Source organism: Erithacus rubecula (genome assembly GCF_903797595.1).
Source record: "Erithacus rubecula genome assembly, chromosome: 3".
Classification (NCBI taxonomy): Eukaryota; Metazoa; Chordata; class Aves; order Passeriformes; family Muscicapidae; genus Erithacus; species Erithacus rubecula.
Genome location: NC_136689.1, coordinates 40,369,794 through 40,380,204, shown reverse-complemented (window position 1 = coordinate 40,380,204; position 10,411 = coordinate 40,369,794). Strand labels below are relative to the sequence as shown.

The following is a 10,411-nucleotide window of genomic DNA, read 5'->3' as shown; positions in this document are numbered from 1 at the left end:
TCCTGTGAGGAGGGGCTGAGGGAGCTGGGGGTGTTTAGCCTGGAGAAAAGGAGGTTCAGGGGTGACCTTACTGACCTCTAGAACTGCCTGAGGGGAATTTGTAGCCAGGTCGGGGTCGGGATCTTCTCTCAGACAACTCATGACAGGATAAGAGGACATAGCCTTAAGCAGTACCCACGGGAGATTTAGGTTGGACATTAGGAGGAATTTCTTCACAGAAAGGGTGATTAGACACTGGAATGGGCTGCCCAGGGAGGTGGTGGAGTCACCCTTCCCGAGGTGTTTAAGGCAGGACTGGACGTGGCACTCAGTGCCACAGTCTGGTTGACACGGTGATGTTCGGTCACAGGCTGGACTCGATGATCTCAGAGAAAACCCCCTGAAAAACCTCCAGCATAATTGATTACGCGAATATAAGCAGGGAAAGCTTTGGCTTAAACCCCCCTTCAGATACGGCGATCTCATGTGACAAGTGAATAATCCTGTACACCTTACTCACCAAGCCGCGCTGAGGGAACGGAGCGCAGAGCGGGCCTGAGGCGGCCCCGCGGCCCCTCACGGGGCGCGCCCGCCCGCGGCCGCCAGGGGGCGCGCCCTTGTCCCAACCGCCGCCGTAACCGCCGCCCGCCGGGGACTGCCGGGCCCGCCGGGCCTCCCGCCCGTCCCAAGGACGCCCCACCCCGCCCCGCCCCCGCTATCGCGCTTTTCCTTTCAGTGTTTCCGGGCGGAGCGCCGCCGGCCCGGCCCAGATATGGAGGATGACACCGTCTACAATAAGACCACTGAACCGCAGGCGAAGGCTCCCCGCCGCTGCCCCCGCATCGGCTTCACCCTGCGGCACCTGAGGGGATGGCGGCTGCCGGTCAAGGTGGTCCAGACGGTGAGTGCCCTCCCCCTCGCCGTGCCGGGCCTGGGGCGGAGGGAGCATCCCTGGCAGGTGTCGGGGAGAGACCGAGAAATCCCGGGGCTGAGCGAGCGTGCCCCGCTCTGGGGTAGAAACGAGCGTGTTGTGATGACCGTCGGCTTTAAGACGGTTCCCCGCTGCTTAAAGATTAAACTCCTCGGTGATCAGCGCTGCCTCGGGGGAATGGATTCTGGTGTCCTGACTAGGGACGTGGCATGAGGTCACTAAAGTTGTGCAGACCTGTAACTCAGGTGGAAAGCTGGCATAAAGCTGCCTTATAACGCGGGTTCAAAGTGGTTTATTGTGGGGAAGTGGTGGGAGCGCTCCTGCTTCGCGTCCGAGCCGCAGCAGTGGGTGCGGACATGGGATGAATGGGAAAGGCAGTGCTGGGTCATGAGCTCAGACCTTCCTCTCTTGCTGCTCCTGCAGCCCGTTGTAAGCCTGACAGTCTGTGCTGTCCACGCTAAAATTGAGGAGCCTGTTTATCCCATGGTTTGTGGTAGAGAATTGCTCATGGTGGCCCATTGCATGAGGCATCACTTCATGTCAGGCAGCTCTGGCCCCACCAGGAAATAAAAGACTTGTTTTCTGCTGGTTTTTTACTGTATGTTTTTACTCCTGAATCAAGCAGTTGGGCTCCTGGTGCAAGGTCCTGTTTGTTGTTTGGTGGTGGGCTCTTCCAAAAGGTACCAGTGTGGCTGCTGATAAGGATGTGAGGAGCATCACTTATGCACTGGCAGGGAATGAGTGAAACCCACGGTGGTAAAGGGCAGCTGACTGCTAATGTGTGTCAGTGTGCACTTTGCAGCCAACACAGTGGCTTTTTAGTCAGATGTGTCATGCTTATGGGAATTGTAGGTGATTTCCAGCCCTTTCTCGTTACTTCACCGTTGCAGAAAAGAGGATATTTGAGTTTCAAGCTTCATCTCACACACAGTCAAAACCCTCAGCCAGAAATGTAATGTTCTTTACTGCTCGTAAAATGGTAACACTGCCAAGTTTTCTAAGAGTGTTTTAAAAATCACACCCGAGAATGCTCTAAATAAATATAATGGAACATAAACTTAATTAATCTACTGGAGATTATTAAAGCAAGATCTGCTGGGTTCTGCTCCATGACAAACAGAATGTTTATATAAGTAGGTTCATTGACTAAAATAAGTGATTATGTAAGCAAATTCATTGATGTACCAAAGTCTGTTTAATTATTTAAAATGCTTTCTAAGTAGAAAAAAAGAAAAATAATCATTATCCTAAACAGGATGAATCGGTGCTTGACATGTTCTTAAATAAGTAGCAGTTTATGGCCTGCACCCATTTGTCAGTGAGAAGAAAAAGAAAATGGAGTTATAGTTGTTCACCCTCCTAATTTCCAACATTTTCCCCTCCTTTTTTGTGTCCTTTATCAAAATGCACAGATCTTGAGGTCTCAGTCAAAACACTTTAAACAAGCCCCAGAAAGTCCTGAAGGTATAAGCCTCAGTCTCTGCAGTAAGAAGGTTCCTGTTCTGGGAAAGTGTTGATTTTTGGAAATGCCAGTGATGGTCACTCACATCTATTGGCTGTGTGTTACAATAGTGGCTGTTGCTGGGATTGTGCCCTGATAATTGCTTGTGTGGACTGCTAAAAAAGATGTTGCAATCAGAAAGCAAGCTCTGTTCATTCTAGGTGATCAAGGGTTTTTTTATAAATTACTCTGAAATCACTTACAGAAAATTGGCTTCTAGACCTAAGAAATACTTTTCTTCAGGTGAATAATGTCACACACTGTAACCGTAGCCAGTTCTTTTGAGTAAATGAAACAAGGAAAATGTAACTGCCAGAAGTCACAAATGTGAGTGCCAAAAGCATGCTGGGAGGCATGTTATTGCACAGGTTTCTAGGATGTTCTCTTATCTAGGTTTTTTTCTGTTGGTTTTTTTGGTTTTTTGTTGTTTTTTATTTTTTAATGGGTGTAATGTTTTTGTTTGTCCATGACTGGTTCAAATTCTGCACAAAGGTAAATGGCACAGTGTGTATTGTGCCAAGACTGAGGTAGAAACTAATTCTTACCTAAAGCAGGACAAGTTGTCATCAAGTATTGTATATCTTTAGTCAACATGCCCTAGCTGGAAAGGAAAATTGTAATTCTGGCTTAAAAATCAGCTCCTTTTAGAGCTGTTCATGTCCTGTAGTAGCCCAAATTGTGCAGACTTAATAGAGAATTATTATGTGCACCCATCTGAACTAGAAGATTTTGTACTGGGAATCCCTCTGCTGAACATCTTCACAGACTTGTTGGCAAGTTCATTTTTTATTTTTGTAGCAATTCACTTGTTAAATCTTTACAAAACTGACATTTGTTTAGGAACTTCCAACAGTAATGTCAGTATCAGTGAATAATTTCTTGCTGATAAGAGACAGATGAAGATGTTTAATTATTGCTGTACATACAGACAGGACTAATAACAAAATACAAAAAAAATCCAAATCAACTGCTTCTCCAGCAATGCTTTTGGTGTTTATAGCTGTTATTTTTTTGGTGGTAGGACAAGAGATGAATCACATTTTTCCTGATAGTGATATCAAAGAGCAATTTAAGAAACCCAAGCAGAACTCTCTGGCATTTTATAAATATGCTGCTGATACATTAACTTAATCAAAGTACTTACTCAAAGTTCTTCAAGCCAACGTTTTAATTAATTGATGTACTCTATTTTATTACTCAACTTATTAATAAAAAAATTGAATATTGATTTGGACAAGTCCCATACAGGATTCTACTTGCTAAATCTCAGTTATTTGGCACTGAACCTTTTGTAACTGCTCTTTGAGTGGGATTTTTTTCAACTTGTCTGTACACTCAGTGAAGAAGATTTTTTCAGTTATTTAGATCATATTATGATTATCTGGACATATCCTTTCTTTTAAGGACAGGTTTATTTCCTTTCTGTTGTGTTTCAGCCCAAGTGAAAGTGATGGCATTCAGTTTCCAGTGCTTATAAAAAGAGATGAGTTTTCATGTACAGTGTTATCTCACAGCCTGTGAAAAATGTGAAATTGAAAGTCATTGGATGCAGCTGTAAGCACATGTTTAGAAATGAAAAAAAAACCAAAATATCCACAAAAACTCGAACCATAAAAACTGGAAAGTCAGAGTTTAAAACATTCCTGGACTGCCATTGTAGTTTATTGGTTTAGGTGCAATGGCTACTGAGAAGTTTGTTGCCAGCCACTATGGGAGAGAAAGGAAGCATGTGGAGGTCTGATAGTAATGCTGAAGTTTCCCAGCTCCCATTCTTCCTCTTTCCGAGCTCCTGTTTACTTTATATTGTTGCATTTCCAAAACATGGTTCTCTGAAGTGCTCTTCTGAGACCTGGCTTAGTAAGGGGAATTTATGCTTCCTGCTGCTAAATTGTAGTTCTTGTTTTTACTGTGAGAAAACTGAAATTGAAGACTAGTGGTTATTTTCCAAGAACAATTCTGAATCTTAAATTGAGATTTTTTTTTTTTAACAAAGAGCTGTTAACCTCTTTATTGTCCACATACTCTTATTAAAAATATGATTGTCATTCTCATATCAGTCTCAGTTTTATGACTCAGTCTGATTCTTGCTCATGATTTTGTTTTGACTTGGTGAATTTCTTACTATGAAGATCTGTAATGCTATACCAGGTTTATGGGATGAAGGAAACTATCATGAAGTGGCCAAAATAAGCCAATAGTTAAATTAAGCAATATTCTTTCTTGTACAATAAAATAGTAGAAAATCCAGCAGCAGGGATATGGTGATTGTACAGGAACTAAATCATGTTCTTTTCTCAAAACACACTGTGGCAGGAAGGTGAAGATAAACCTCTGCATAGATTAAACATTGTCCAGCATAGCTGGAACATAGTCTAAGGTTTCGGTTCCTACAAGAACAGTTGAGCTTCCGTCGTTACTGGGTCACAAGCATGTGAGTGTTGGGTGCATGGACTTCCTCTGAAGTTTTATCAAGTGAGTAACATCAGCTGTGAACTTCTAGGGGGATAGCTGAATGTGTCAGTGCTGTGCAGCTTCCTCCACTGTCCTGAACCCAAATATATTCAGAACTGAGTGCAGCTGTATGTATTAAGCAGTAGCATTTTTGCAGGATGTATATTCTCCACACTGCCTTGGCTGCTTCCAACTGGAAGTTGCACAAAACCACTAAACAAGGATCTTGTCTAATCAAGAAGCCTCTGTTTGCCTGTGTACTCAGCTCACCTGAGTGCACTTTATCAACCACCTTTAACAGCCTACTGTAAAACATATGGTTGTATAATTATTTATGTCTGTAAGAAAATAGTGCAGAACTTCACCAAACTCTTTGTAGATGGAGAATTTTTGTCACAGCTAGCTTTATTAATCTTCAGATCAGAGATGTCTGTCTGTTGAAGATGTTAGATCCAACTTGATCCAACTCAAGCATGTTATTTGTTTGCAGCTTTTCTCTTTTGTAGCGCTTGTTTGTGAAGAAATCGTGGACGATTGCAGCTCTTGTAGTGGACTTTACATATTTGAATTCATAAGCTGCAGTGCCTTTCTTTTGAGCCTCCTGATTCTGTCTGTGTATTGCACTGATTTATATAAATCACTGGGGGAAGATAAAGTGCAGAAACTGGTAAGAAAACATTTTTTTTTAAACAAACCGTTTCTTCTAAGTGCATAAAGTCTGTGGAGTAAAAAGCCTAATGCAAAATGAATCTACTTTTCTTGTCCATATAAAAGGTAGATTAAAATATCTTACAGTTTAAAAATGAGCCAACTTTGAGAGTTTATATTGACATCTTTTTCAAAGTTGGCTACCTGCAGGATCTTAGGACTTGTGTGGAAAAGTCTTTCTGCATTAATGCCATGAATACAACAGCATAGCCATCACATACGTGTACATATATGGAACACAGTTTACTGCCAGCATGATGCTTGCAATTCATCAGTTTGCTCTATCTATTTTCCTACTGGGTGTATCTCCTTTTTGGCAATAGTCATAACTAATTACAGTTTATGGCTTCATACTTCAGAAGATCCAGCAGTGCGAGAAAGTTTCTCTGTTAAGTTAGTAGGAACATTATTCCATCTCACAAATGTCCCTTCCTATTTGCCTTCAGAGCAAACAGTAGGGCCTTTATGTGAGGGCACAGATAAGGGAGTGTAGTAAAATGTTTGAATGAGCACATCTATGTACAGTGTTCTAATTTCCCAAATATTTTACACAGGGACTAAAGCTACCATGATTGTCCTGAGCTTGAATTTGATGGTGAAAAAAGATTAGATGAAATTAATTACTTAAAAAATACAAACCCAGGGCAGACTCTTTAAATAGCTGATGATGGTGTTTAAATAGCTGATAATGTTGAGTGTCATTTGGAATGTAGTTGTAAAATGTATTTTCTGAAACTTCATCAAAGCATCAAAACATAAATTCACAGGCAAGTTAACTCAGCTGTTGTTATGATGTTTGTTCTTTTTAGGTAACCTATGTTCAGTTAAATTACATGTGTTTTTTTATATATATTTGCAGAATTTTTGGACTGTGCCAGTCATAGGTGTCTTGTTTCTGCTAGCGTCAATAGTATTTTCTGCAACGTGCTCCGGCTCTCCTGTTGAAATTGCTGCATGTGTAAGTCTTAGAATGGCAAGATTTACTTTGTATTTATCCAATATGTTAATTTCTCTGCCCTCTAAACTTCACTCAGTTTGCAGAGAAGAAACTGGGCAGAGAATAGAATTTAATGCATTGTGATGTTTCAGGAGGAATTAGCTATTTCAGACCTTCCAGAATCTTGGCATAGGAAATCCAAAGAGCTGGCATTTCTTAGGACTGCTGTAAAACTCTGTGTGCACTTACAGCTCCCCACCTTTTGTCTGCTGCCTCAGATTTGTATTTTTTCCTGTCATCTGTTGCTGTTCAGCACTGTCATCTCTTGAAGCTTGCCGAGTTCTTTGATACCCTGCTTCTGAAATTTTTGTTTTTCCTCAATTGTCTTTTCATAATATCACCCCTTCACAAAGTCATCAAGAAATCCTCTCTTTTGCTTTTACAGAGCACACATAGACAGCACTGGCTTGCACAGTTGCAATAAGAGAAGCAGCTTCCTCAGTGACAGAAATAGTAGAGGAACACTGAGGAGGTTCAGGGCAAAGCACTGAAGGGGCTTTTGGGATGCTCTAGATGTCATAATTCCCTAGTCATTTGAATACTTCCTTTGAGTAACCTTGAACAAATGACTTTAAAAGATCAAATTATTATGTGGGAAAAAATTATTTGGAAAAGAAAGCAAGATAATTCTGTTCCATGGGCTATTAGAGATACACACTTTTGTATAGTCATCTTATGTGATGTAGATATATTTAAACTTAATAGTTTGAACATAAATCAAGTTTCACTTTTGCTTTTTTTCTGGTGTAGGAAAAGTAAAAAGTACAGTGATCTAGTACTTCTTAATGTCAAATTACTTAGACATTGTAAAAACTGTTTCTGTTTAAAATTTAGGTAGGGTTAGAATAGTACATATGTTTCTTTCCTTGTTTGAAAAAAGCTGCCTTCTCTTTACCACTTCTCATCTTGCCATGACTAGTAACAAAATGTTATTCACAAAATGTCATTTCATTCTCCCTTGCTCACCCAGGCTCTGCAGATCTTCCTTCACCTTCCACATGTAATTCTTCTTCATTTACTCTCATTAATCAGCAGCCCTCTCTTGGATAAATAGTCTGCTATATGCTATGCTACTTTAATAGCTGCTTTCAGCAATGAAACTAATATACTTTTACTATTAAAGGTTGATTAGAACACAGTATAAGGTTCACACTTGATTAAAAGAATGAAGACTGTAAAAACTTCAGCAATGAATGTGCTAGAATTATGATTTCTGATCCGTGTCTAATTTAAATTGAGCTATCAATTTAAGGAGGACTGTAATATTAATATATAACCATTATTAATGTATCTAAAATAGTATAGCAAATCTTTCCAAACAATGTTAGCTAGTATCCAATAGTTGGATACTATTACTGTTTATGCATTTTAAAATCACATATTTCTGTCACTTTCACAGGTATTCGGATTTTTCTCAAGTTTAGTATTTGCAGCTGAGTTTGGTATAGAGCTCTTTCTAAGGCAAAAACAAAAACGCACTGATGAGCCCTCTGGACATCCTGCTAAAACCCGACGTGCCAAAGAAAATCGGCCATTGAATAAAAAACCCTAACTTCCTTGTTTCTTTTCCTATGTTTCTTTTTTAATTTTTTTTTTTTTTTTTTTTTTTTAATGGGAGCAATCTAAAATGATCTTTCAGTGCACTGTAGGCAACAACTTCTGTTTCTTTGTTCTAATCGATTTTGTATGCATTGCTTATCACAAATTTGTATGGATTCTTGGGTCAGGTAATGGCATCTTGAGCATCATGTTCTAAGGAAATTGGTCCTGCCACCTGTTGGGATGACAGGCACTTGGGTCTAAATAGAATCATTCAGGACAGCAGTGTGCTCATTTGATTTTGACAGAGATGACTAATAAAGGTTAATATCTGAGGCATAAATTCCTAGCTATAACCTAAAGATATTTCCTGGTTAAATGGACCAGATGCTTCTGTTGTGAGTTATAAATTAGCACAGCAGAATTTATTTTTGTACTTCTTGGTCAAACTGGAATCATACAAGAATGTTTATCCTTAAGTAAGAGGTTTTGGGTTGTTTTTACTACTCCTATGTCTCAGTTCTGTCTCTAGAGATCAGTTTAATGGGATAGTGACTGTAGGGGGGGGGCTTATGGGGAAGGTATTGTAAATGATATATTAAGGAGACAGTTTTGCATCCCATGATTGTCAAAGTTTGGACTTGTATGCCAGAATCTTCTTTCAGATGGTTTCGAAAGCTGTAACACTTGCAGGAAGAAAAGCAAGCAGTGAGAGGAGTGAGATAAAGAATAAATATTTACATGAAGCAACTCCAGAAGTAGCAATCTCAACAGGAAAAAAACTTACAGCATATTGGTTCTACCCTGGTAAATATTATTTGCAAGGTTAATACTATATGTAGCTTCTTTATGTATAGATAATGCTAAGTTTTGCCAGAATGGTTTTGAACCTCACTATTTTCTGTGTTTATAAATATGGCAGTAGCTTGAGACTCCTTGCTGCTGACTAGCTCAGTTGGTAAACAGGTAAATTGATTCGTTTTGCAAGCGACAGTCTGTGGGACGGCAAGGAGCACTACTGATGGCATACATATCAAACAAGTGACAGATGTGTCAGACCAGATGCTGATGGCTGTAGAAGAAATGAAGTGCTGAAAAAAGCATTTTTCTGATGTCTGATGTAAAAGCAAGACTGCTATGCCTCTGTTAAGAGGAAAGCCTTCAAAAGCAGAGCAAATTACTGTAAGCCAGGAGATGTTCCAAAATACCAAAGCAAATGAGAATAAGCTGATTATGCAAAAACAATTCTTGTTTGAGTGCTTGAGACATTTGCTGTGTCTCCCAGGTGGTAACTGCATTTCACCGATATCCCGATTTAGCCTGTTCCCAGTCCTGTAAAATGTTGTGGCAGCACTGACAAGCTCTCCAGAAACTGGCTGAGCTGTATTTGGGAAAGGAAGAGGAAGCTGTTTTAAAAGGACTATAATAGCAAGTCAAAGTTGGGGTTTTTTTTCCATTGCTGCCCCTTTTCTGATGCGTGTGTCATGTTTTCTCTCTCTATGGCCTGAGACTTAAGCTTAACACTGCACTTTGCTTGGAGGATGTAAAATTTTGCCACATGGTATGAAGCACCAAGTTAAAGCCATAGCTTGGTTTTAGAGCTATGCATAGAAGAGATACTTTCCTTCATAGAATTTTCAGTGTTGTAAGGAAGAAATGCTCTTTGGACTGGCTTTTTTTTTTTTTTCTTGTCTTGTATTTATTAGTGTCTGTTTGCACTAAAACCTGATCTCAGTCAGTGCTTGTTGTAGCTGTGTCTGATAACTGGGTAGATTAGAGATGTTTGGTTTAAAAGTGGTGTTACTGGTGATACAAAATATCCAAAATCAGAAGTATCTCCTCCATGATCTGCAATGTCTTACTCTGGGGACTGTGCCTATATAAGTAACAATCCAACAGTCTTGTTTTGGTTTCTTTTTATTGCCCAGAGTCCTACTGAACTTTTTTCCACATTAAAATGTCTATAGTCTTTAAATCTTTATCTGTAATTGGTATCTGTAAATATAGTGTAAGAGCAACACTGTGCTGCTAAGTATTTATTAAGCAATGCAGCACTGTGAATGGACTTCTATCTTGAGGTAATTTTTCCTGTTATTTTTCTTAGCCTGAAGATAAGTTAATTGAGGTCTGGGTTTTGGTTGTGTTTTCTACAGGATTTTCCCCACCTAAGTGATGTCTGTTTCTGGAGATACAGAAAGGGATCTGTGAAGTCACTCCCAGCCTTGGCAGTTTACCTGGCAATAGTCTGTCACATAGTAGTTAAATACTAGGAGCAAATCACATAATGGTTATAGGTTTAAGGCAG

At 40.0% G+C, this 10,411-nt stretch overlaps 1 protein-coding gene across 2 annotated transcripts; it reads left to right on the top strand.

Annotated features, from left to right (window-relative positions):
- Nucleotides 1-679: 679 nt before the first annotated feature.
- On the top strand, nt 680-8,126 carry CMTM6 (CKLF like MARVEL transmembrane domain containing 6). Of its 2 annotated transcripts, XM_079302957.1 has the most exons (4): nt 680-880; nt 5,353-5,529; nt 6,430-6,528; nt 7,967-8,126. In XM_079302957.1, the coding sequence occupies exons 1-4, from the start codon at nt 752-754 to the stop codon at nt 8,117-8,119; spliced, it is 558 nt and encodes a 185-aa protein (XP_079159083.1). In that variant the 5' UTR covers nt 680-751; the 3' UTR covers nt 8,120-8,126. The 2 variants fall into 2 exon arrangements, with proteins under 2 accessions (XP_079159083.1, XP_079159084.1); XM_079302958.1 differs by lacking the exon at nt 6,430-6,528.
- Nucleotides 8,127-10,411: the final 2,285 nt, after the last annotated feature.